Here is a 26,472-nt window from a genome sequence, read left to right on the forward strand (position 1 = left end):
ATACGCAATATACTTTTGTGATATTCTCAGAACATTCTCGGAATTTACATGTGCTGTGTGGGGTCTTGAATACAAAATAATTAAAAATTTTCGTGTGATAAATAAAAATATTTGTTTCTTCTTGAATATTTTAATGTATTTGTTTTAGTACAGAGACAAAACTCTATATTTTATATATTATTGTCCTTCTTGTTCTTCATTATCTTCCATAGGAAGTTCTTCTCTATTATTGAATGAATGGGAGGGAAAACCTGCTATCCATTTTAATGTTCTACATAACATTGATTAAGGCAAATGAAAGAAAATTTTGAAAGCAAAAATAAAATAAAAATTATTATACAAAAAATATTATTCACATTTAAAAGGATACGTTTATTCTGTAATCTCGGTATCCACCATATATTTCAAAATATATTCCTTCTGAAATTTTTCTACTTCATCTTCACATTCTTTCCAGTACAATGTTTCACGAAAAGACCATCTGCATCATATCTCTTACGTTAATAATCATAGTGTACCTGTGAATAATCATATATAAAATCATATATATATATATATATATATATATATATATATATATATATAAAATATATATTATTAGGTGCGCAACTAAGTTCCCGCTGTTTGTCAATAGATTGCGCCACCAATAAGTGTTGGTCGATTTCGACATATCCAAAACGTCATGAACCAAGCTTAGACATATGGTAAACAAACCGTTTTGACACAGTAGTGATTTTGTTTTGGCGTCATATACTTTTGGTTGTGTGAAAATGTCTGATTTTGTGCTAAATAATCGTCATTTGCGGGAAGTGTTGATTTTCTTCTTTCATTCGAGGAAAACGGCGGCTGAAGCGCATCGAGAGCTCCACAAAGTTTACGGAGATGCTGCTCTAAGTGAAACAACGTGCCGTGATTGGTTCCGTCGCTTCAAAGACGGTGATTTCGATGTTGACGACCGTCCGCGTGAAGGAAGGCCAAAAACCTTCGAAGACGCTGAATTGGAGGCATTGCTCGATGAGGATCCATGCCAAACGCAACAAGAGCTTTCATCAGCATTAGGAGTTACCCGCCAAGCCATTTCCAAGCGATTGCATGCGTTGGGAATGATTCAAAAGCAAGGAACTTGGGTTCCTTATGATTTGAAGCCAAGGGACGTTGAGCGTCGTTTTTTCGCCTGTGAACAACTGCTCCAGCGGCAAAAAAGGAAGGGTTTTCTTCATCGCATCGTGACGAGTGATGAAAAATGGATTCATTACAGCAACCCAAAGAAAAGAAAGTCATGGGGACTGCCCGGTCATGCTTCTACGTCGTCGGCTCGGCCGAATATTCACGCTGCGAAGGTTATACTGTGTATTTGGTGGGACCAGGTCGATGTTATTTATTATGAGCTGTTGAAACCGAACGAAACCATCACTGGGGAACGGTATCGACTTCAATTGATGCGATTGAGCCGAGCACTGCGCGAGAAACGGCCACAATACGAGCAGAGGCACGAAAAAGTGATTCTACAGCATGACAACGCTCGGCCTAACGTTGCCAAACCCGTTAAAACCTACCTGGAAACGCTCAAATGGGAAGTCCTACCCCACCCGCCATATTCCCCAGATATTGCGCCGTCCGATTATTACTTGTTCCGTTCGATGGCACATGGTCTGGCTGATCAGCAGTTCCGCTCATATGAAGACATCAAAAAATGGCTTGATTCGTGGATAGCCTCAAAAGATGAACACTTTTACCGTAACGGTATTCGAGCTCTGCCAGAAAGATGGGAAAAAGTTGTAGCTAGCGATGGGCAATACTTTGAATGATTCATTTGTAACCATTTTTTCACAATAAAGTTGCATTTTCATAAAAAAAACAGCGAGAACTTAGTTGCGCACCTAATATATATACTTATTCTATATATATTTTTATATAATTTGCTTATATATTTAAAAAAAATATACATATATATATATAAATGTGTGTGTGTGTGTGTATCTTAGCAAATTATAGTAAAAAAAAAAGTGATATAATCCCCAAAAACTTACTTTTTTAAAAAAAGGTAAAAAAAAGAGCGCCAAGTTGATGCACTAATTGTATCCAATTGTCATATTGTCTACAAAAATAGTGATATAAAAAAATCGCGCCAACTAAGAATAAAAATTTGTACAAGATAAATAGAAGTACAAGGAAGAAAACTTGTACAAGTTTAAATAGAAATATTTTAATTGAAAACATTGTTATACAAAATAGTTGTTTCAATTTTCAAAAATAATAATATTAAAAAATTAAAAATTTATTTAAAAATTGAAAACTGAAAATTAATATAAAACAAAGTAAAAAAAATTTTAATTAAAAAAATTTGGCGCTGCCAATTTTACTAATATATTGTTCAGCTTAAAAGTCTAAATTTCCAAATATAAATCAATATGAATTAATTAAAGAAATTAGGTCATTAAATTTAAATGTTAATAATTGGAATATATTCCAATTTTTTAGATTTCCATACTATATAAAGTTGATAAAATAGAAAAAACATAAGCTTGAATGAATCTCACAGAAATTTCTAAAGTAAAAAGTATAATTTGTGAAAATAACATAAGAATTATAATAATTAAATTATTAATTGAAGATCCAGAAGATCTTAAGAGAGTTAATAATAAATGTCCAGCAATTATATTTGCTGTTAAATATATATTTAATTGGAATATATGCCAATTTTATTGGGAGCGCCGTTTTTTTAATTAAAAATTTTTTTATTTTTTTGTTTTATATTAATTTTCAGTTTTTAATTTTTAAATAAATTTTTAATTTTTTAATATTATTTTTGAAAATTAAAAACTATTTTGTATAACAATGTTTTCAATTAAAATATTTCTATTTAACTTGTATAAGTTTTCTTCCTTGTACTTCTATTTATCTTGTACAAATTTTTATTCTTAGTTGGCGCGATTTTTTTATATCACTATTTTTGTAGACAATATGACAGTTGGATACAATTAGTGCATGAACTTGGCGCCCTTTTTTTTACCTTTTTTTAAAAAGTTAAGTTTTTGGAGATTATTTGTAGTTTACTTTGATGACCACATGATGTACCTAAATTAGGATTTAATAAATCTGATTCAATTCTATCTAAACTTGTGTCAGTTTTCCAATTTTGAATCCTGAAAAGAGAGGGAAAAAATGGTTTAGTTAATAAATAATAAATAAATGTTATAAGTTTAATTAGTATGTAATCTTTTAATATATCTAATATTCTAACCTTTGTAAAACATTTTCATCATCTACAGTCTTGAAAAATTTTAACGCAGCCCCTCTCTCTCTCCTTTCCAACACCATTCATTCCTTCACTATAGTCACAGCCACACAATAAAGCCAATACTATCATTTTATTTCGTCCTATGTTTAATGTTTTTTCTATCTCTTCCATATTGCAGACATCTATAGAACCAGCAGTAGCTCCATTGTTTCCTTTACTTGTACAAAAATTTCTATATACTATTTTTGCGCCGTATAAGAAGCAATCACTGTCTTGACTTACACATCCATCTACAAGCTAAAAGCAGATATATATTTTTTACAACTAAGATAATCAGTAATTTGTCAATTTTTATCAAAGAAAATCAAGTTATATGTACCCCATTCTCATTCAAATATGCATACATAGCTTCTGCTTCACCATAGCTCTGTACACAAGCAATACCCATAAATTTTAGCATTTCTTTACATTCATTTAAAACTCGATTAAACTGTGTCCTCCCTCCTTTTTTAGCAGTCTCCTTCCTTTCCTGAAATCCACTACGAACATCATTCCTTCGTGCAATAGTTTTGTTTTAGAATAGGCGCCTTTCCTTCCAATACAAAATACTGGAGATATTCCTTGCATAAGAAGAAATGCTGTATAAAAGTATAGATTTCTGCAATGCAATTTAAATCAATAATTAACATCTCATTAACTGTAACATGTGTAACATGTAACAAATAAATTTACCTGAGATACATCTTTGGTTGTACTGCAATGGCTGCGTTCAGCAGGAAAAGCTGCTTTGCAACTGTTGTAAAATTCGTGAATCTGATTGGTGTATGTTCTTAGATCCAGTCAAAATTAAGAGCATACACCAATCAGGCTCACGAATTTTACAACAGGTGCAAAGCAGCTTTTTCTGCTGAACGCAGCCATTATCAACGATCATCTGACTATCAACGACCCATCCACTTAAATCAATCGCAATAGTCTTTCCTTGTAGTTCATATAACGGTTTTCTTTCGCATAAAGGCGATAAAATATTCCATAAATCCTTCACACCCATCTTGTATCAAGTATCAAGTATTTTGAATTGAATCTGTGAACGTATGTTTTCAAAAGGATAAAGTCACTAGATATACAAAGTACCGCAATCATTCGCCATTTTGGCTCCAATAAGCGGTTCATTCAAATTATATATTTACATGACCCCTTAATGATAATGTATTTTTGGCAATTAATTTCAGCCATTTTTTGCATTTTTTGTTGTTATTTTCGCTTTTTGGGATGCGAAATAAACGAAAACCTTTTTCGCTTTGATTTCTATAGCCTTTTACGCAACAACTTAGTCACGAATGCTTCTCAGATTTCACATACAGGTTAGAAAATTGCACTTAAAGTGTACATACATACGTAACAAAAGTGTGCACTTGTACTTTTTGGCGTCCATTTTGGCCCATATTCTGAATCCTCTTTTATCGAAAGTGCTTCTAAAAGTGGCCTGTAGCCAATCAGAAGGCTTATATGCCACTTTTAGAGGCACTTTTATCGATAAAAGAGGATTCAGAATATGGGCCTATGGCTCCAAATCCTTATACATTAAGGCCCAGTTCCACAACTTATTCTAACCGAAGTTTAGCTCGTTAAAGGAGGATTTACGTTGCGTCCCAAATCCATTGTATCCAATCGGACGTCATACATTGGACATTGAACGCAATGTAAATTCTCCTTTAACGAGTTAAACTTCGGTTAAAGTAAGTTGTGGAACTGGGCTTAAGGACCGGTTTCACAACTCAAGTTAACCCGAGTTTAATACGTTAAACTGGGTCCTGATTGGTCCATTCGCCACTTATAGCGTTTTCGATTGGGAAAAAGTTAGTGCGCACCAGTGCGCACTCAGTTCACACGAACACTGGACAAGTTCCATGGGTTGCACTGAATAGTGCAGGTGAAAAAGAACACGCCGAAATTTTCAGTGCCACTTGAGTTGACTAAATCGCGGGAAGAACGAAAAAGTAACCTCGACATCTCGTGTTCAGTTAAGTAATGATTTTTACTATATGTAATTAAATAATATAGAAGATGATCAAGAATATCACGTATTTATCAATAATTGTACACACTTACATGCAATAAATTATTACATGCAATGGCACAAATAAAAAAATTTTAATCTAATCTTTGAGTTTTTACTAATATTTGATATTATTCATTTAGGATTGAAAGCATAATGGAAAAAATAAATGTAGAGTGCAGTTTCTGTGGAATTGTTGGATCATATAAGACTATATTGAATCATATTAATTGCGATCATCCCGATTCAGAAACTAACAATTGTGAATCCCAGGCTGGATGTAGCAATGTTCAGAAATCGCAAGAAAATTCAGAAGTAGACGAGACTGATAATAGCAAAAGTAATATATTTTTGGTAAATAAATTATAATAGACATTTATCAATGCAATGAAGGTCTAATAATATAAATATTTTAAGATTTGGCAGAATGGAGTGAAGGTGAAACGAAATTACTCCTAGATAAATATGGTCAATACATGGTTATGATTGGTCCGATGAAAGAATTTAAAACAAAGAAAACTATGTGGGAGAAAATAGCAATGGACTTAAAAAATATTCTTGGTGTGTCCAAAACATCTCTGCAATGTGAAAATCGGTATAAAACCATCATGAAACGAAAGAAGAAGGCAATCGATAACAACAAAAGTACAGGGCGGAGTAAAATGACTGTTCCTTATGAAAATGAATTATCAGGAATTGTAGGATTAGATGATAGCATAGAACCTGAGGTATAATTTTAATTTTAAATCATGTAATCAATCTTATAAATTTTTAATTATATTTTATAATTTTAACATTATTTGTGTATAAATATAGGTTTTAATGGCCAAACATCTAGTTGTAAACAAGAAACGAACATTATCTAATCTTGGAAATGAAACCAAAGAAAACGTTTCTGATAAAGAGACAAATGCTAAGAAAAAGAAGATTTCTAATAAGAATCGAAGTGTCGAAGACACTTTGAAGGAAATACATGAAAAGAAAGAAGAAGGTAGAGAACGAAAACATCGAGAAAAACTTGAGTTGTTTAAACAATTTTGTGAGAAATATTACGAAAAGAAAAGTGAATAATATAACATTCCAAACACTTTCAACGAAAAAGTTATATACATTTATATACATGTAAACCCCTTCAGGGTTAGCCGAGTAAACGGTATTACTTCCAAATATTGTACCAAAGTACTTGCATTATTTCCAAATATTCTACCAAACTTAATATTGTGTCATGTTTTGTGTTCATTACTATTATTTTTTATTTTATTTTAATTTAAAGATTGTTACACAAATTAAGGCATTAATAATAGAATAAGAATTTACTATTAACTATTATCAAATGACTCGCATATTTCATTTCTCTTCTGCTCTCCTCTTCTTTTTGCTTCTATTTCTCCCAAAACTTGGGGATCATCGATATTAAATATTTCATCATTATTGGGCTCGTTTATTAATTCTATGTCGAATGAATCCTTCAAATCAATACACAAATTGTGCAATACGCAACATGCCATTATAAATTTTGACATTTTTTTGACATCGTGAAATTGTAATTCTATTAACTGACGAAATCGCGACTTTAACAAGCCAAATGCATTTTCGATAAGCACTCTAGTTCCACAAAGCTTTTTGTTATATATTCTTTGTGATCGAATAAGATTTCCATAATCTTTATAAGGTGTTAAAAGATATTCCCTTATTGGGTAAGCACTATCGCCTAACAAGTGATACTTTCCATTTTGACATATACCACTAATATTTTTGCTTATGAAGGATAATGTGAATGTCCTGCTATCGTGAAGTTTGCCAGCCACTCCAGTGAAGGCGTCAATAAATCTCTTCTTATCATCACAAATTCCTTGTAATACAAGACTCGTTTTGTCATGTTGATTAGCGTAAGTAGATCTTATTTTATACTTAGGAGTTCGAATGTTTATATACGATCCATCAATACATCCTAATATATTTGGAAAACCTGATATCTGAAAAGAAATAATTATTTATTATTTTAATTTATAACAATTCAATAATAATTAGAAGTAATTTTCTCTCTTTTATTTAAGATGTAACCTTTGAAAAACGATAAGCCAGCTCATCTTTTTCTTCGTTATTATTGGGAAACTGTATAACATCTTTCGCTATGCTTAAAAGATAATTCATAACCCTTGATAAAATCGTTTCGCAGGTTGAAATAGCTGTATCGAATCGATCTGCTACATCTCGCATCGATGATTTGTTTCCTGCAAACCTGTAAAATATATTATATCAATTTTTATACAATTATAATTATTAAAAGGAACTGTTTTATGCTGCACTAACCACAAAAAAGATAAAATATGCTTTTCAGCAGAAACTGCTGATCTACCACCATGCATTTCATTTTTTGGAAAGAAATCTGATTGCTGAAAACCATCTATTAATTGCTCACATGTTTCTGGACACATTCTGAAATGCCTACAGAACTATGACAAATATAAAAATTATTATTATTCAGTATAAAAATGCTATTATATTACATTGTACATTAATTATATTTTAAAAAAGGATATAGGTTCGATGTTTATATAAAAAGATATAACACTTACGGTGTCATTATCCATGTTTTTCACACATGCTACGTAATTTACAGTTTTTGGAATTATTCTTCTAGTTCGAAGAGTTGTAATTATTTCTTCTTCCTCGCTTGAACTAGAAGAAGATTCCAAAAATGTCTCCAAAATATTAAAGAGAGCCAAATCCGAATTGCTCATTTTGTCGAATTTTCGTTCGTTATTGTTCAAAAGAATGCCCTACTGCTTGCATGCATCCAGTGCACTAAACTGGCACCGTCAAAATATCTCGTGCCACTTAGTGCGCACTGAGTGCGCACTATGCGAGTGTCGTGCGTTCAAACGAACACGCAACACTAGCCAAGTACGCATTGGCACTGCCAATCGAACACGCGCCTGACACTCAGTGCAGCCAGTGCACCCCAATCGAAAACGCTATTAAACTCGGGTTAACTGAATTGTGGAACTAGGCCTAAGGCCCAGTCCGACAGTGGCCAGTTAGCTTAACTATCCAGTTAGCCAAGTCTGCTCGAACAGATTTCGCCAAGTGCTTGCTAAAAATTGTTGTCAGCAAAAAGGCTACAATTTTTCTACAAGAGTTGTTATTACCTGATTAAGCTGGCAGATTGGCGGCAAAAACCGAACAAAGCTTGCTGACAAAATCCGACAACAAATTGGCGGCAAAAAGCAAGCGAAGCTTGCTGCATTACTTGACGTCAAATTGGCGGCAAAAACCAAGCAAGATCTGCGCGTACAAAATTTGACGTCAAGTTGGCGGCAAAACCCGAGCAAAATCTGTGCAGGAAAGTCTGATGACAAATTGTCAGCAAAAAGCAAGCAAAGCTTGCTGCATGACTTGACGTAAAATTGGCAGCAAAAACCGAGCAAGATCTGCGCGCATAATTTGACGGCAGATTGGTGGCAGAAATCGAGCAAAACCTGCATAATCGGTATTTAGATGCCTTGATTCAATAGTTCCTTCGCTTTCCGCTACGCGATGCACGCTTTCTCGCAATCAAATTTCTGTTAGAAGTAGATATAAAGCCTGCTAGTGGCTATTAATAAAAGATCAAAAGTATATTTCTATTGGTTTAATTTTTGATATCTCATACAAGCCTAATATGAGAATATTAAACTGATTAGAATCAACAGGATAAATGGAAAATTATGGGTGCTTTCCATTTAGCGACACAAATCGACACAAGTGTCATTCTATCTTTGTTTGTGTTATTTACTGAAAAAAGATAGAACAATGCTTGTGTCGACTTGTGTCGCTAAATAGAAAGCACCCTATCTTATTTGAAGCATAAAGCAAAAGTTTAATTATCATATAAATTATATCTCAATTTTATAAATTAAATTTAATTATTTTCACAATTTACTTTATTATTAATCTAATTAAGTTGAAAGAGAATTTGCTACGTGAGATATAACTACGATATAACATTACATTTCATAGTTATTTATGAAAAGAAAATTATAATTTACCAATAAAACTTATTCTGTAATATTAAATTTTATTGCACTTTGGTCAAAAGCAGATCATGCTCGGTTTCTACCGTCAATATGCTGTCAGATTGCGCGCGCGCAGATCTTGCTCGATTTTTGCCGGCAATTTGACGTCAACATGTCAGCAAGCTTTGCTCGGGTTTTGTCACCAATTTGCTGTCAGGTTATGTCAGCAAGATTTGCTAACAAAACACGAGCTTAATGCGGACACAGATGGCTATGGATTTGGTGTGGAATTTTGATTAAATTTGCTGCCAATTTGCACGCAATTTGTTAACATTTTGCTTACTGGGTAGTAGTTAAGTAGTGATGCCAACCAGTGAAACAAAATTCGGTAAGCTATTTACAAGCTATTTTAATTAATATTTAGCTTCGTTCTCATTACGATACCTCATCGCAAAACGAAAATGGATATCAAAACAAATCGTATACGAACACTAAATTTTTGTCATGAGGAAAAACTGGTACTTGTATCATTAATAAAAAAATACAAATTGATAATAGAAAATAAGCGGACTGATGCTGTGAGTGTTAGGGCCTGAGCAGAATGGCTGCCTTATAATTTTAAGACTATGTTTTATGCCTTAGGTCTTTGTCTTAGGTAACGCACAATACTGTGTGTTATGTCTCGAGTCTTATGTATACGCGAACGTTTGTAAGAAATAAACGTTCGCGTATACATAAGACTCGAGACATAACACACAGTATTGTGCGTTACCTAAGACAAAGACTTAAGGCATAAAACATAGTCTTAAAATTATAAGGCACAATACTGTGTGTTATGTCTCGAGTCTTTGTAAGAAATAAACGTTCGCGTATACATAAAGGGCAGTCTACAATGGCAGTAGCAGTAGGTCGTAGCAGTCGTAAGCGAAATGAACCAAATCCATTTCCTACGGATTTCGTGCGTTCTACGGCGGTCGCGCATACGCAGTCACGGCGAAGAATTCTGCGTTCTTAATTCTGATTGCGCGTCCGCCGTAGAACATACATTATAGCCGTAGGAAATGGATTTGGTTCATTTCGCTTACGACTGCTACGACCTACTGCTACTGCCATTGTAGACTGCCCTTAAGACTCGAGACATAACACACAGTATTGTGCGTTATGTGTCGTCTACAATGAGATTTTAAGGAGACTTAAGGCGTAAGATTTAAGAAATTGACCAATCACAGTCGAGTATTCTCTTAATACTTGACTGTGATTGGTCAATTTCTTAAGTCTTACGCCTTAAGTCTCCTTAAAATCTCATTGTAGACGACGCTTTACCTAAGCCAAAGACTTAAGGCATAAAACATAGTCTTAAAATTATAAGGCAGCCATTCTGCTCAGGCCCTGAGAGACAAAGAAGAGGCTTGGCTGAAGATATTGGACGAGTAAACTTGTCAAAATCTAACCTTGTAAATAGCTTACCGAATTATGTTTCAGTGGTTGGCATCACTACTTAACTACTAGTTAAGCTAACTGGCCACTGTCGGACTGGGCCTTAGGCTGCGTTTGCACACTCACACGCTATGAGCATCATTCTGTTTTTATTGCACATCGAATATCAAACAGAGATAGATCGATGTTTTCAGTGCTGAAAGCGTCAAAACGAACGCAGCCTGAGTCTTATGGATTGCGGTACTTTGTATATCTAGGTTACGTTCCAAAACGTCCTCTCCGAGGAAAATTTTAGGGTGCAGTCCCACGTAGAAGAAAAAGCGGAACGGAAAAGCGGAACGGAAAAGAAGTATAGTGGGGGTAACCAATCAGAACGTTTCTCCAAAAGACATATCTGTTCTGATTTTAAATAACCGGGTTCCCCATGTACTGGAAAAAGCGGAAATAAGTAAGAGTAAAAAATTATTTTTTACTCTTACTTATTTTGAATTATAGTTAACAAGAATAATCAATTTTAATTAATTTTTGAATTATAGTTAACAAGAATAATCAATTTTGTAAAAAAATATCTTTTTATAATAAATGGAAAAATTCCAATGGAATATAATTTACGAAAAAACAAAGCTAATTCAGAATTATTGTAAATTTTAGGTTAGAATTTTTTCCGTTTTTGCGTAAAATATATTTCATGGGGAACCCAGTCATATAAAAGCGGAATGGAATAAAGAACTTTATAATAATATAAATTTAACAAGAGAAATATATTATTTTAGTGTAATTTTGTTATGTTTTTATATTTTGTGAAAATATAAAATTAAACTAAACTATTTATATGAAACAATAATAAAATTACATTTTATATTGTAACAAATATTTTATTCAGAATAATATATTTTCACCTAATTTAATGTTAAGTGTAATAAATTGTTACAAAATTTAATATATATATCTAAAAATAAAACACACACACACATATTTTATATTATAATAAAAAAATTTACCGATGACATTATTATTATATATAAAAATAAATATATAAATTTTATTTATGAATAAGAAAGACTAGATATGCTAGGTATGTACATACATACGAGAACGCTAGGTATGCTGTCTTTTGGAGAAACGTTCTGATTGGTTACCCCCACTACACTTCTTTTCCGTTCCGCTTTTTCTTCTACGTGGGACTGCACCCTTACTTGATGGCCGTTCCGAAACTCTTTTAAGTCTTTCCGATTGGTTCAAATCGGCCATCGAGTAAAATTTTCCTTGGTTATTTACATAGACATAGTAAGTATAGACCGAGCATCCATTGTATAAGCGTTAAGTATACGAAAAGAAAGACAAAAGATGTAAGATGAGTTTCTTTCTCTTTTCAATGCCGGAGGAGTGGGGAGCACTTCTCTTCATCTCCTCGCGCCGGTTCGTCGTTTCCCCTATTGAGATGAGGAGAAGTGCTCCCCACTCCTCCAGCATTGAAAAGAGAAAGAAACTCATCTTACATCTTTTGTCTTTCTTTTCGTATACTTAACGCTTATACAATGGATGCTCGGTCTATACTTACTATGTCTATGGTTATTTACGTTTTGGAACGTAACCCTAGTGACTTTACAAAAGGATTTATAACATCGCCATCTAATATCTCATATAGCTAATACAATAGTCAAATTACATTCTTACCTGCAATAGATAAAAGTGATTACATTTATTGATCACCTGAAGCAGTCAAGAGTGAATGAGAGAATAAATAGACAATTATGAATTCATTTTAAGTAATTTACATGTATATTATGTATATAAAGAGAATTAAATATATAAAAAATAAAAAACATGCGACTCTGAAAATTATCAAAACTATTTTGTGACAGTATAAAATGACATAGGTCCATATTCTGAATCCTCTTTTATTGATAAAAGTGCCTTTAAAAGTGGCTTATAAGCCTTCTGATTGGCTGTAAGCCACTTTTAGAGGCACTTTTATCGATAAAAGAGGATTCAGAATATGGACCTTAGTATTTAAAAATATGTGTGCGTGTGTGTATATATATATATATATATATATAAAGCAACTAGAGTTCATGTATATTTCAGTCTATTTTTTATGCATATTATCTATATTTTTATTGTAAAATAATAAAAGGATTAGAATCAGTAAATTATAATGATGAAATAATAAACACTTTTTAAATTTGCGAAAATAATTTCCATATTTATTATATATTTATACTATTATATATTTATATTATATTTATTATATTTATTATACTATTTATTATATATTTATATTATATATTTATACCATATTTATTATATATAAAAAAAATTATTTTTTTTAATTGTTAATTATTTTATTCAATAAAATACAACTTCTCTCTCTACATAATCACATTAAGTCTCATTTAAAGCATACATACTTATCAATGATATGGTATTATATGGCATAAAATTAAGGTTCTTTAAATTATCCATAATAATCTCAATAATTCCATTAATAAATTTGAAAAAGTATACAATATTCAAGTCTTAATTGTGCATGAAGTATATGACTGATTATGTTTTATATTAGCAATTACATTTTGTATCCAATCAATATAATTAAATACTTGTGTATATAAGGTATATAAATTATTGTCACAATGAGCAGTTCCACCTTCTAATATCGTGCCAAGGGAAACGCTAACAATACCTCTGAGATACCACAGACCATTAGTTTTAAAAACTAATCCTCCACCATTATCACCATCACAAACGGCAGAACCTGAAATATACCGCTTATAATGCTTATAACTAAAAAATTATTCTACTTCTTACAATTTTACAGGATAATAATTCTTACAAATGATTGAAAAATAATTATACTTTCCTCTCTTTTTCTTATTTTATATAATTTGAAAATTATATATATATATATATATATATATATATATATATATTATTGATCAATTTTATGGAAAATATAAGATAACATTGAGAACTAATATTAGTTGTTCTTTGACTAACCATTCGTATAGCCTCCGCAAAACTTATCAATAGTAAGATATTGTTGTGTATTGGCATCTTGGCTTGCAGACTTGCATTGACTGAATGGAATATATGGTACTGTCAAAGCCTGTAAGATTGCACTGGATTCACTGGTTGCAGTTCTACCAAGTCCCGCAACTTTTCCAGTCACACCTGCTTCCAACACACTTCTATCGCTGAAAAGATCTATACACACAGGAGCTAACGTAGATGACAATACAAATGGTTGCATGAGTTCTAATATAGCGATATCCCTGATATAATTTCCTAAACGTCCTAGATAATTACATACAATGTAAATATGTTTCACCTACAAGAAAAAATACATGTAAACAATTAAAATATGTAAACTGATAATATTACATATAAATTAGTTATGTGATATATAAACTTGCAAACCTGATTTTTTTGAACATATTGTGGATTGTGATAAATAGATTCATAATCACGAAAAATGTTTCCCGTTGCTACGTAAATCTTCTTGGGATTAATCACTTGTCTAGTATTTTCATCATATACGCAATGAGCTGCTGTTATCAAGAGATTGTCTTGAATGATTGATGCTCCACAGAAGAATTCCTTTGACTTGCCTTGTACATCGAGGTACAATGAGGCATGCCATGGAAATTCCGTGATATTAGTTGGAATACCGCCTACAATGAGTGGTATAAAAGCTTTGCGAGGTGGTACACCGCATACTATAACAAATATTTTAATTGAAACAGATGTTTTAGCATAAAACAAAAAAGTAAATTGAGTATTTACATTATAAAAGGAGATAATTCACAGTAACTATAATTCTGTTGCATATCATTGTGATTGACATATAGTTCTACAATTAAGGATAAGGAAAAGAAAAGATGGAATTAATGTTACATTTGTAAAAAAATTAATTTATTGATTAAATTTATTGAATATATCTTGCTTAGCTTATAGTATAATTTTAATGTATAAATATATGTATATATGCATGCATATACAGGGTGACCCATTTTAACTTAGGCAGCCAAATAACTCGAAAAATAAGCAAGATAGAGAAAAATGTTTTAGACAAAAGTTGTATGGTTTCGAGGGGGCCATAAGATGGTATCATTGGTTTGACCTTGAAGAGTCATTTGAAGGTCACGTGAAGGTCACTTCAATTTTTTTAAATGGAATACCCTATATATTTTTGTACATTCTTGTAGCTTATTTCGAGAGCTTTCCAAAACACTATAATTAAGTACCTTTCCGTTAAGTACTTTTTGAGTTATGATGCTTGAAATAATTTCTTAATTTTACATAAACCGTAAAATATCTTGTAAAATATTCATTTTTCGATTATCTTACCTTAATACTTTTATGTACAAAATAATGAGAGAAATCAATTGGTGTAAAGAAAGCACATAGTTGTTTTTAAGAAAAAATATGGAATTGTTAATTGCAAATTACATATTTTTTCTTCGAAACAACTATGTGTTTTCTTTACACCAATTGATTCCTCTCATTATTTTGTACATAAAACTATTAAGGTAAGGTAATCGAAAAATGAATATTTTACAAGATATTTTACGGTTTATGTAAAATTAAGAAATTATTTCAAGCCTCATAACTCAAAAAGTACTTAACGAAAATGTACTTAATTATAGTGTTTTGGAAAGCTCTCGAGATGAGCTACAAGAATGTACAAAAATATATAGGATGTTCCATTTAAAAAAATTGAAGTGACCTTCACGTGACCTTCAAATGACTCTTCAAGGTCAAACCAATGATACCATCTTATGGCCCCCTCGAAACCATACAACTTTTGTCTAAAACATTTTTCTCTATCTTGCTTATTTTTCGAGTTATTTGGCTGCCTAAGTTAAAATGGGTCACCCTGTATATAAATTTGTGCATTATATACTAGAAAAATAGAGTATATTTTAATAATACTTCATTAAAGCTTTGGTTCATTAGGAAACATTTTCAAAGTATAACTTAAATAAGAATTATAAAATAGAAAGACATTTGTGTGTGAATTATCTCAATGAGAGTGATGATATAATATGATTCCCAATAAGCAAAATGTTAACAAATTGCGTGCAAATTGGCAGCAAATTTAATCAAAATTCCACACCAAATCCATAGCCATCTGTGTCCGCATTAAGCTCGTGTTTTGCTAGCAAATCTTGCTGACATAACCTGACAGCAAATTGGTGACAAAACCCGAGCAAAGCTTGCTGACATGTTGACGTCAAATTGTCGGCAAAAACCGAGCAAGATCTGCGCGCGCGCAATCTGACAGGATATTGACGGTAGAAACCGAGCATGATCTGCTTTTGACCAAAGTGCAATAAAATTTAATATTACAGAATAAGTTTTATTGGTAAATTATAATTTTCTTTCCATAAATAACTATGAAATGTAATGTTATATCGTAGTTATATCTCACGTAGCAAATTCTCTTTCAACTTAATTAAATTAATAATAAAGTAAATTGTGAAAATAATTAAATTTAATTTATAAAATTGAGACATAATTTATATGATAATTAAACTCTTGCTTTATGCTTCAAATAAGATAATTTTCCATTTATCCTGTTGATTCTAATCAGTTTAATATTCCCATATTAGGCTTGTATGAGATATCAAAAATTAAACCAATAGAAATATACTTTTGATCTTTTATTAATAGCCACTAGCAGGCTTTATATCTACTTCTAACAGAAATTTGATTGCGAGAAAGCGTGCATCGCGTAGCGGAAAGCGAAGGAACTATTGAATCAAGACATCTAAATACCGATTATGCAGGTTTTGCTCGGTTTCTGCCACCAATCTGCCGTCAAATTATGCGCGCAGATCTTGCTCGGTTTTTGCTGCCAATTTGACGTCAAGTCATGCAGCAAGTTTTGCTTGCTTTTTGCTGACAATTTGTCATCACACTTTCCTGCACAGATTTTGCTCGGGTTTTGCCGCCAACTTGACGTCAAATTTTGTGCGCGCAGATCTTGCTTAGTTTTTGCCGCCAATTTGACGTCAAGTAATGCGTCGTCTACAATTAGATTTTAAGGAGACTTAAGGCGTAAGATTTAAGAAAACGTAGACTTAACGACGACGCTTAAAGCGTCGTCTACAATGAGATTTTAAGGAGACTTAAGGTGTAAGACTTAAGAAATTGACCAATCACAGTCAAGTATTAAGAGAATACTCGACTGTGATTGGTCAATTTCTTAAATCTTACGCCTTAAGTCTCCTTAAAATCTCATTGTAGACGACGCTTAATGCAGCAAGCTTCGCTTGCTTTTTGCCGCCAATTTGTTGTCGGATTTTGTCAGCAAGCTTTGTTCGGTTTTTGCCGCCAATCTGCCAGCTTAATCAGGTAATAACAACTCTTGTAGCAAAATTGTAGCCTTTTTGCTGACAATAATTTTTAGCAAGCACTTGGTGAAATCTGTTCGAGCAGACTTGGCTAACTGGGATTATTATATGCTAGCTATAGAAATAAAATTATTTAAAAATTACTATTTATAGTCTATTACTATTTCTCATAATATTAAGACCATGTCCAAGGCTTTTCTTTTGCTAAATCATTGTTTGATGTTGACACCCTAACATCTATATTTGGATAATTTGGATCTTTAGTATCTGTATGTATAATGACTCTGTCATTCAAAATTTCAATAAATGTTACATTTTTCCTATCTAAAGTGGTATGCAATGCAAGATTAGTATCGTTAAGATAAATATTTATTGTGAGCGGACCTGGAATACATCGTATAGGCTCTGGTACCCATTGACCATTCTCATTACATTTCACAAAATCTCTTTGTCTTGAAAGTAGATTGCTTTCATATTGATAACTGTCTCGGCAGGACAATTTGGCACTTGTTCCAGGTAAAACTGGAGAGTCACAAGACACCCACTCATTGTTGTATGTACAGTCGGCATTAATTGATGTTGTACTTAACGTTTGACAGCGTATTTCTATTAAAAAATATTTTAAACATGAAATTAATACATAATTGCACATGAAAAATACCTGTTATATTAAAATATTTTAACATTGTGACCATCATATTTCTAAACATTTTTATTATTCTACCTATTTTCTTATATTTTACAAATATGTGTGTAATTATTATTATCATACCTATACAACTTGGTATATTAAGCCATTTTCCTTCAACACTGCAGCTTACATCCATAGAACCTTTTATCTTATATCCTGAATTGCAGGAATAAATAAGATGAGAGCCTGGTCCTAAATTCATTCCTTCCGAAATATCACAGTCCTGTTCAGTGTTTGAACATTCCGATCGATGCAACTTCCAATGACCGTTTTGCGGTTGCGGTGGGGCTTGGCAAGTTTTTGTGCCAGGTATTGGAACAGAAAGACTTGGTGAAGGCTGTACTGGTAATCGTTCTGCTGTTGGTCGCACTATTAGTCGTAACGACCCCGATCCGCTGGCACAAAATCCTGTTAATCCTAATAAGGGAAAAAAAATCCTTCTGAATCCTAATAAGGGATCAAATCCTTCTGAATCCTAATAAGGGATCTAGATTATTAAACAAATAATTTGTTTAATAATCTAGATCCCTCGTTGGGATTCAGAATATTAAACAGATTTTTCTTCATTGAATCGGTAAATGGGAAATAATTCATTTATTGCACGTTTTAAAATATTCTGGTACCGAGTGTATGTAAAATAATTGTATGTATATTATTGAGATAAATATTTAATAAGACATATTTAATAAAAAACACTAATAGATATTTTTTTTCAAAGGCGATAAATGTTTTTTTTCCTATCTTTCTTAAACATTTCTTTATATTTTCAGTTTATTTATTAAATTTAAAACGGTCTGCATTTGCAATAGCAAAACGCGTTTTAATATTGCAAATACGTTGCACCATAACATTACTACAATCTTACATTGTAATATTTCTGAGGGCGGACATTGCAACGTTGCTGCAAGCTTGCAGTAATGTTACAGAAACATTTCGCAACTTCTATGCAATATTACAATGTTTCAATGTTAGATCTATGCAACGTTTTTGCAATCTTTCGGTGCTGTATGGGAGAATTTGATTTTTCTTTATTATATACATCCCCAATAGCCAAGTCTGCTAAAGCAGATCTTGTCAGGTAATCTGTTACAAATTTTTGTCGACAGAAAGATTACAGAATTGATGCAGGTTCTGATATATCATGTGATGTCGGCATAATGTCAACAGAAATATAACAAAATCTGTTCACATAACTGGACAACAGATTATCAACAGAAACCGAGCAGAACTTGTTGATATAATTAACGGCACATTGATGGCAGAAACTGAACAGGATCTGTGCGGCGCAATTTTGACAGCAGATTGGTAACAAAAATCGAGCAGGATCTGCGCAATGAAATTTGATATCAAATTGTCAGCAGAACCCGAGTAGAGCCTGCTGATGTAACTGACGGCAGATTGATGGCAGAAATGGAACAGGATCTGTGCGGCGAAATTTGATTGTCAGATTGCCTGTAGAAACCGAGCAGGATTTGCGCACACAATATCTGATAGCAGATTGACGGCAGAAGCAGAACAGGGTTTGCATGATTCGATAGTTCCTTCGTTTACCGCTATGTGACATACTTTCTCGCAATCAAATCTCTGTCAAAAATATATATAAAGTCGCGATTATTAATAAAAGATCAAAAATATAGTAACTATTTCTATCACTTTAATTTCTGACATCTGATACAAACAGATTCAGAATATTAAACTGATTGGAATCAATAGGATAAATGGTAAATTATTCATTTACTGCCTATTTGAAGCATAAAGCAAGAATTTAATTCTAAATAAATTACATCTCCAGTTTTACAAGTTACATTTACTTTTATCATTTACTTTATTATTAATTTAATTAAATTGAACTAGTCCTTCGTTATGTGAGAATAATTACAATATAACATATATTATTATACATTATGTCATATCAGAAAAAATTGTAATTAATCGATAACTCACCGATAATACTCTTATTTAGCACCTGTAATAATCAATTTTATTGCATTTATACAACATTAATATAAGTAAGCCCAAATCTTGTTCGGTTTCTGCTGTCAATTTGCCATCAGATTGCGTGCGCAGATCCTGCTCGATTTCTGCCGACAATCTGTTGTCAGATTATGTTTACAGATTCTGCTCGGTTTTTGCCGCCAATCGAGCGTCAAGTCATGTTAACAGATCCTGCTGGATTTCTGCTACCAATCTGCTGTCAGATTCTGTGAGCAGGCTCTGTCAGCAGAATATAAGCTGAATGAGGACGCAGTTGATGTCAGTCTGCTGATATACTTTGATTAAATCTGTTACCAGTCTGCCGACATACTGCTAACATTTTGCTTACGGGGAGGAAAACAAAAGAATTCGTAGAGACACGTGTACAGTCGACTGTTCCGACTTTCGACTCTCGTATCGTGCGTTTGCTTTTTGTCAAACTTTAGCGCCAAATACACGATAAAGACGACCCTGGCAAAAATGAGACGTTTGTTTGGCGTTTACATGAACGTTTGTGGAAGTTCGTCGAGAGTTTAAAAACGATTAGTAAAGAGTTTGTAGAACAAAAATTGCAACACTGCAGCGTTTAAAAGACGTTTGTACGTTATAGCGTAAACGTAAACGTTTGAAAAGTCTGAGTAAACTCTGTACACGAAGATGTATCAACGTTTACTGAACGTACTCTGAAAAATGTTACCTCAGCATTGCAAAACTTTCATGTAACATTATATAAAGAGTTTGTAGAACAAAAATTGCAACACTGCAGCGTTTGATAAGCATTCAAAACCCAACAGCGTTATGTAAGTGCTCTTACAAAGTTTGAAAAGCATATAAACTCTCAGAAAACCCTCACTCAACGGTTGTTAACGCTTTATAAAGTTTCTTATTTTCGCCAGGGGGGCACTCGGGTGATGTTTCCGAACGCAGCCTATAATTATTAGTGAGATATAAGATAAAGTAACAAAAATAATATTTACCAATACTAGGAAAAATAATTAATAAAAATTATTTATGTTAAGAGAAATGTGTACACATCTATCATACATCCATAACCGACGTCTAATGGACATCCATGATGAATTTACAAACGACATCTAGGTACCGTAGAGATAATATGGATTTCTATTAGAGATCCATTGAACATCCACCGTGGAGATAGAGGTCATATGGAGGTATGGAGGTTATATGGACCTCCAATGGATGTCATGTTCCGTGTGGGATGTGTGTATATATAAATGAAAATTACATTTTATAAAATTTATAAATATCATTAGAATTTTTCTAGTAATATGCATGCAAAATCCTGTTTAATGATTATAAATTTGTTTATGACGAAATCAATCAATTACAATAATGTCGACTTGTATCTTTAAAAGGATAATTTTAATAAACATGACAGAGAGAGGGAGAGATATGCGCATGATAGAGATAACACACATCACGTATTCGCGAGTATTTTCTTCGTTTATTATCTACCAATATATGTAAACATATAAATTCCTCTACTGGAGGGTCAAGGTCATGAAACTGGTTTCTAAAACTGGCTGAGATTACGACGACGTTTTGCAAATCTTTTGAGTTAAATTGTTGCAGATACTTAATTATTATAAAACAAAGTTTAGCGCATATATGCATAAAATTCGTCCCAATAAATGCAAAATAAATAAAAATAAATGGATGTAAAATTTTTTTTTATTACTGGCGAAAATAAGAAACTTTATAAAGCGTTAACAACCGTTGAGTGAGGGTTTTCTGAGAGTTTATATGCTTTTCAAACTTTGTAAGAGCACTTACATAACGCTGTTGGGTTTTGAATGCTTATCAAACGCTGCAGTGTTGCAATTTTTGTTCTACAAACTCTTTATATAATGTTACATGAAAGTTTTGCAATGCTGAGGTAACATTTTTCAGAGTACGTTCAGTAAACGTTGATACATCTTCGTGTACAGAGTTTACTATCAGACTTCTCAAACGTTTAACAAACACTTTTTCCAATACCGTTTTTTCACTTTCAGCAAATACTTTTTCAATGTGGCGAATTGTACGGCGTTTACACAAACGGCTTGGAAACGCCTAAGAAACGCTTAAGAAATGAAATAGTACATATGTATATAGAATGTATATGTATATGTATATAGAATATGCTTCCTCGCTTTGCCACTATGCGGCGCTGCATCAAATTAGCTAACTCGTATTCAACTTTCCGTCATAAAGTGTATATAAAGAACTGATACTAACACGATCCGAAGTTTATTTTTTCTTTTAAGGACCGTCTACGATGGAAGTAATATGGAGTGGACGGTGGAGTAAGGCGTAAGCGAATGATTCTTTTCCATTTCGCATTACTCTTAGTCTTACTCCACCGTCCACTGCACCGATATTATTTTCATTGTAGACGGTTCTTTAGTCAGTTTAATTAATAAACTGATTTAATTTAAAATAATTTGTTTAATAATCTGGATCACTTGTTGGGATTCAGAATATGGAACAGATTATTTGAAATTAAACGGATAAATGGGAGATAGCCTATTTATTGCGTATATTAATAAAATATAAATAAAAATAAAATTATTCTTATGGCCGAGTGTATTTATATACTTTTATAAATGTCCAAGATATTCACTTATCAAAAATGAAAAAAGTAATATGTCTCGAAAGTTCATGAAATTTTCACATAGATTCCACGTAGATTCTAGTACCGTTTTTGAGCGGATTATCCACTTGAATATCCACGTAGATTCAACGATATTAATCTACGTGGTAATAACGTGGATTTCACGTACTGTTTTTGTCGGGTAATCGCTTAATAGAGGATGCACGCAGTTTCCAAAGATGAAATTAAACACTTAATAGAGGATCTATAAATGTTTAAAGAACTCTTTGCATACGCCATGTAAACGCTATGCAAACTCTCAAAAACGCTATGTACAAACGTCTTTCAAACGCTGCAGTGTTGCAATTTTTGTTCTACAAACTCTTTACTAATCGTTTTTAAACTCTCGACGAACTTCCACAAACGTTCATGTAAACGCCAAACAAACGTTCATGAAACGTCTCATTTTTGCCAGGGTAATTGCCTCTCCACAAGAAACTATTCAAAATCAATCAGTTATATACATGCAATATATAATTCATTGATTTCAATTAAAATTAAAGTATACAAATGTATACAAGTATGTAATAATTTTAAACAATTTTGAAATATATTTAATATTTTTTCAAAACTTCTATGTTATATGTGATGTTATTTTTTATTAATATGATTTCATTACTATAGAATGCCTAGAAGTTCATTATTGAATATAAGATAATATCAATCGGCGTCAGTGGAAAACAACCATATTTTTATGCATTCTCAGATTGTTTTTCAATGCTATTTTAAAGTAATATGCTTCAAAAGATTTCTCATAAGCCTAATTTTAATGTAATTTAAGTTTCTTTTATATATTATGCTGTTATTATACTAATAAATAAAAAACTTCGAGAAAAAAATTAAATTAATAATAATTTCTCTAAAACATTATAGTTTTACAGTTTCGTAATATTCTTACTTTCATAAACATGTAATAAGATTCTTACTTACCATAAACAATCGTTAGTAGCGCAGAAACCTGCTTAATAATCCGCATGATAAAGCATTGGCGAAAGACCGACAATTGTTCGATCCGCTCTTTCTTATAAAACGTTCGATCACTAAATGCGATCATCTACTAGTTAGTAATTATCACAAGGCTGAGATAACTGGGGATAACCCAAGCAAAACGTGCGCGTCATCTCTGTGTGTGTGTAAATGCACAAGGAAAGTATATATGTGTTAACATATACTACAAATAAATCAACAAGAATCAACACAACGATGATGTATGTGAACACATTCACAATTTAGTCCAAAGAACTCCTACAAATAGATGATATATATGTATATCAGAATACACGACTGAAGAATCATTGCTCTCTGTGTGCGTGTGTGTTTCAGGTTTGCATAGAATCATTCAAAAATTTGCACAAGAAATTATAATTATACTTATATTAATTAAAAATTATACTTACGCGAAATTATAATTATAGTCTTGAATAAAAAATAATTAAAAATTTTCGTGTGATAAATAAAAATATTTGTTTCTCCTTGAATATTTTATTGTATTTTTTTTTGGTACAGAGACAAAACTATATATTTTACATATTATTGTCCTCCTTGTTCTTCATTATCTTCCATAGAAAGTTCTTCTCTATTATTAAATGAATGGGAGGGAAGACCTGCTATCCATTTTAATGTTCTACATAACATTAATTAAGGCAAATGAAAGAAAATTTTAAAAGTGCAAAAATAAAATAAAATTATACAAAAAATATTATTCACATTTAAAAGGATACGTTTGTTCTGTAATCTCGGTATCCACCATATATTTCAAAATATATTCCTTCTGAAATTTTTCTACTTCATCTTCACATTCTTTCCAGTCCAATGTTTCATGAAGACCATCTGCACCATATCTCTTACCATAATAATCATAGTGTACCTGTCAATAATCATATATAAAATCATATATATATATATATATATATATATATATATATATATATAATATATTTCTTGGATAATGGATATGTTTTAGACAATTTAATGTTTAAATAAATAAGTTATGAAATAGTGATTTATAATTCCTGTTAATATTATATTAACTGCAAACAATATAAATAATATAAATTCTACATTTTAAACATAATATTGCAAATATATAACAAAATTTCTTACATGACATAGACATAATCCTAAGCTAGGTGCAATCGGTATTTCCAACCTATCCATTGTCTTAAATGCTTCATTGATTATTTCTTCAGATATAATATTCCTCGCAATCCCAACTACAATTGCGACCATTTTTCGAATTTGATGTAGCATGAAACTTTGTCCTTTAATTTCTAATATTGCGAATTCCATACCATTTGAAATAAACGTTTCCACGCAATGAAATTTGATTATGTAACGTTGGGCCCGTGGGTCTAATGGTTTTCTGAATAAAACAGAACATGTGCTTTAGTTTTGAATAGTGAATTCAAATACATTTCTTCAAATTAATACTATTTACACTTTAGATGTGAAATTATGAAAATTGTGTGTGCCTTCCATAAGTTTTAAAATTGAATTTAATCTATTTAAAGATTCTGGAGATAATCTGTAGTCAACATATGACTTTCCAGCAATAGTTGATAACTGTTTGATTCTTTCTTCTTCATTAACTTCTTCTCCGATTTTTAACAATGTCAAATCCTCCGGTGCAAATGCAAAAGTAGGAATGATGTATCTATAAGTACGCGCATCACATTGGTTTTTGCTATTAAAACCTTTTGTCACTCGCTTTATTCCAAATACTTTGATTACATCAGGTAAAAATTTATTTATTACTGTCTTGTCAGACTTTTCCGCTGTAAAATATATTTAATATTTAATAGTGTAATAGTGTAATAATATAGATTTTTAATACTTTAAATAAAAAAAGATATTTCAACTATTTTTAAATTTAATAACAAAGATCTAAATTCCATTAAGAATAATAGCTTAATAAAAAGTATTATTGTGAAGATATTAGATTAAAATATAAAGTAAAATATAAAATAATATAGTAAACATAAATTAAAATGAATTTAACTTAAAAATTTTTGTAAAAAATCTATAGACAAAAATCTATAGATTAATATTATTAAAAACCTGTCTTACGCAGCTTCAGTGAAACAATTTGCCTAATTGCTGATACTCCTTTGTCTGTACGTGCAGCTCTTTGAAAACTGATTAAACGTATATTTTTGAAATGTTCTGTAGTTATTAAGTCTGCCTTCAATAAGGCAGTAACCAAATCTTCCTCAATAGTTTTCATGCCAGGATTTCTTTGCATACCATAATAATCCTTACCAAGATAACCTAACAGTATAGCATGATTTTTTCTCTTAATCTTTTGCATTATCTCTGTCTTTTGTATTTTAGCTTCAGTCTCATTGCCATCATCTAACATTTGTCTTTTCTCTCCATGCATAGTATTTATATCAGGCTGAGCTATAGGATCCACCGTAGTCGACATAATTCTGTGACAAGTATTTTCTAAACAGAGATTTACATAAACATTAGTATATAAACAGGTAATAATAAAATATTGGAGTCAAAGCATGATTCAAATGAAAAAAAATAAAGTGACAAACATTTCATTAACTTTAAGTCTGTCATATATATGTTATACATGTTTTTATATATATATATGCACACACATATTTTTAAAATTTTATTTTATATAAAATCATCTTGCTTATATATATATCTTTATTTAATATTGTATATCGTATAAGTAAATATTAATAATAATAATAATAAATAAATATTGTATACACACCTAATTTAATCTTTAACCAGTGAAGTGCAGAATTATTTAAGAGACAATGTTTTGTCTTATACAACATTAGCAATCTCTTAATTCTTCTATTTTACAAATTATATATATTCTATATTAGAATAAATTCAAACTCTCTCTCTTAATTAATCGAAATTCACGTCATTTATAGTATATATCACTTTAGAAAAAACGAACGCATGAGTATTTAAAAATCCACAATATATACGTATAAATTAACCTAATACGAGATTTTGTTTCCTAAATTCCTCGTAAAGCAGCGTTATCGTATTGACTTTTGAGAGTGAAATCATTTACTCTACCGATAAAATCATT

At 31.6% G+C, this 26,472-nt stretch overlaps 4 protein-coding genes across 11 annotated transcripts; 1 reads left to right on the top strand and 3 right to left on the bottom strand.

Annotated features, from left to right (window-relative positions):
• Positions 1 to 110: 110 nt before the first annotated feature.
• LOC145967838 (flap endonuclease GEN-like) lies at positions 111 to 21,760 on the bottom strand. Of its 5 annotated transcripts, XM_083092877.1 has the most exons (7): positions 21,551 to 21,760; positions 3,974 to 4,325; positions 3,621 to 3,899; positions 3,245 to 3,538; positions 3,079 to 3,146; positions 371 to 481; positions 111 to 271 (listed from the first exon to the last, which is right to left on the bottom strand). In XM_083092877.1, exons 4-6 carry the CDS (start codon positions 3,319 to 3,321, stop codon positions 432 to 434), a joined length of 195 nt encoding a protein of 64 aa, XP_082949003.1. In that variant the 5' UTR covers positions 3,322 to 3,538; positions 3,621 to 3,899; positions 3,974 to 4,325; positions 21,551 to 21,760; the 3' UTR covers positions 111 to 271; positions 371 to 431. The 5 variants fall into 5 exon arrangements, with proteins under 5 accessions (XP_082949003.1, XP_082948967.1, XP_082948992.1 ...); XM_083092841.1 differs by lacking the exon at positions 21,551 to 21,760 and having other exon boundaries at positions 371 to 518; positions 3,974 to 4,742; XM_083092866.1 differs by lacking the exon at positions 21,551 to 21,760.
• On the top strand, positions 5,084 to 7,543 carry LOC145967833 (uncharacterized). The gene is made up of 4 exons (XM_083092830.1): positions 5,084 to 5,264; positions 5,444 to 5,640; positions 5,718 to 6,028; positions 6,117 to 7,543. The coding sequence occupies exons 2-4, from the start codon at positions 5,457 to 5,459 to the stop codon at positions 6,369 to 6,371; spliced, it is 750 nt and encodes a 249-aa protein (XP_082948956.1). The 5' UTR covers positions 5,084 to 5,264; positions 5,444 to 5,456; the 3' UTR covers positions 6,372 to 7,543.
• On the bottom strand, positions 13,061 to 23,483 carry LOC145967673 (modular serine protease-like). Of its 3 annotated transcripts, none has more exons than XM_083092677.1 (6): positions 23,340 to 23,483; positions 17,864 to 18,199; positions 17,476 to 17,697; positions 14,153 to 14,406; positions 13,733 to 14,063; positions 13,061 to 13,490 (listed from the first exon to the last, which is right to left on the bottom strand). In XM_083092677.1, the coding sequence occupies exons 1-6, from the start codon at positions 23,461 to 23,463 to the stop codon at positions 13,249 to 13,251; spliced, it is 1,509 nt and encodes a 502-aa protein (XP_082948803.1). In that variant the 5' UTR covers positions 23,464 to 23,483; the 3' UTR covers positions 13,061 to 13,248. The 3 variants fall into 3 exon arrangements, with proteins under 3 accessions (XP_082948803.1, XP_082948802.1, XP_082948804.1); XM_083092676.1 differs by having other exon boundaries at positions 13,062 to 13,490; positions 14,153 to 14,451; XM_083092678.1 differs by lacking the exon at positions 23,340 to 23,483 and adding an exon at positions 21,755 to 21,859 and having other exon boundaries at positions 13,063 to 13,490; positions 14,153 to 14,451.
• Positions 23,484 to 23,871: 388 nt separating this feature from the next.
• On the bottom strand, positions 23,872 to 26,431 carry Pus1 (Pseudouridine synthase 1). Of its 2 annotated transcripts, none has more exons than XM_083092731.1 (6): positions 26,140 to 26,431; positions 25,467 to 25,853; positions 24,847 to 25,183; positions 24,513 to 24,771; positions 24,131 to 24,276; positions 23,872 to 24,033 (listed from the first exon to the last, which is right to left on the bottom strand). In XM_083092731.1, exons 1-6 carry the CDS (start codon positions 26,204 to 26,206, stop codon positions 23,940 to 23,942), a joined length of 1,290 nt encoding a protein of 429 aa, XP_082948857.1. In that variant the 5' UTR covers positions 26,207 to 26,431; the 3' UTR covers positions 23,872 to 23,939. The 2 variants fall into 2 exon arrangements, with proteins under 2 accessions (XP_082948857.1, XP_082948866.1); XM_083092740.1 differs by having other exon boundaries at positions 25,476 to 25,853; positions 26,140 to 26,429.
• Positions 26,432 to 26,472: the final 41 nt, after the last annotated feature.

Source organism: Camponotus vicinus, unplaced genomic scaffold (genome assembly GCF_025532165.1).
Source record: "Camponotus vicinus isolate PSW18456_S1 unplaced genomic scaffold, iyCamVici1.0 SCAF_1, whole genome shotgun sequence".
Taxonomy (NCBI): domain Eukaryota; kingdom Metazoa; phylum Arthropoda; class Insecta; order Hymenoptera; family Formicidae; genus Camponotus; species Camponotus vicinus.

Excerpts from the sequence above, each read along its gene's own strand:
- LOC145967673 (XM_083092676.1), bottom strand. The coding sequence starts at position 23,463 with ATGATCGCATTTAGTGATCGAACGTTTTATAAGAAAGAGCGGATCGAA. Across the intron at positions 18,200-23,339 it reads GCTACTAACGATTGTTTATG|GATTAACAGGATTTTGTGCC; the intron begins GTAAGTAAGAAT and ends TTCCCTTATTAG. Across the intron at positions 14,064-14,152 it reads AATATGTTCAAAAAAATCAG|GTGAAACATATTTACATTGT; the intron begins GTTTGCAAGTTT and ends TTTTTCTTGTAG.
- LOC145967833 (XM_083092830.1), top strand. The coding sequence starts at position 5,457 with ATGGAAAAAATAAATGTAGAGTGCAGTTTCTGTGGAATTGTTGGATCA. Across the intron at positions 5,641-5,717 it reads CGAGACTGATAATAGCAAAA|ATTTGGCAGAATGGAGTGAA; the intron begins GTAATATATTTT and ends AAATATTTTAAG. Across the intron at positions 6,029-6,116 it reads ATGATAGCATAGAACCTGAG|GTTTTAATGGCCAAACATCT; the intron begins GTATAATTTTAA and ends GTATAAATATAG.
- Pus1 (XM_083092731.1), bottom strand. The coding sequence starts at position 26,206 with ATGTTGTATAAGACAAAACATTGTCTCTTAAATAATTCTGCACTTCAC. Across the intron at positions 25,854-26,139 it reads CTGGTTAAAGATTAAATTAG|AAAATACTTGTCACAGAATT; the intron begins GTGTGTATACAA and ends ATCTCTGTTTAG. Across the intron at positions 25,184-25,466 it reads ACTGAAGCTGCGTAAGACAG|CGGAAAAGTCTGACAAGACA; the intron begins GTTTTTAATAAT and ends TATATTTTACAG.
- LOC145967838 (XM_083092841.1), bottom strand. The coding sequence starts at position 3,701 with ATGCTAAAATTTATGGGTATTGCTTGTGTACAGAGCTATGGTGAAGCA. Across the intron at positions 3,539-3,620 it reads CATATTTGAATGAGAATGGG|CTTGTAGATGGATGTGTAAG; the intron begins GTACATATAACT and ends ATCTGCTTTTAG.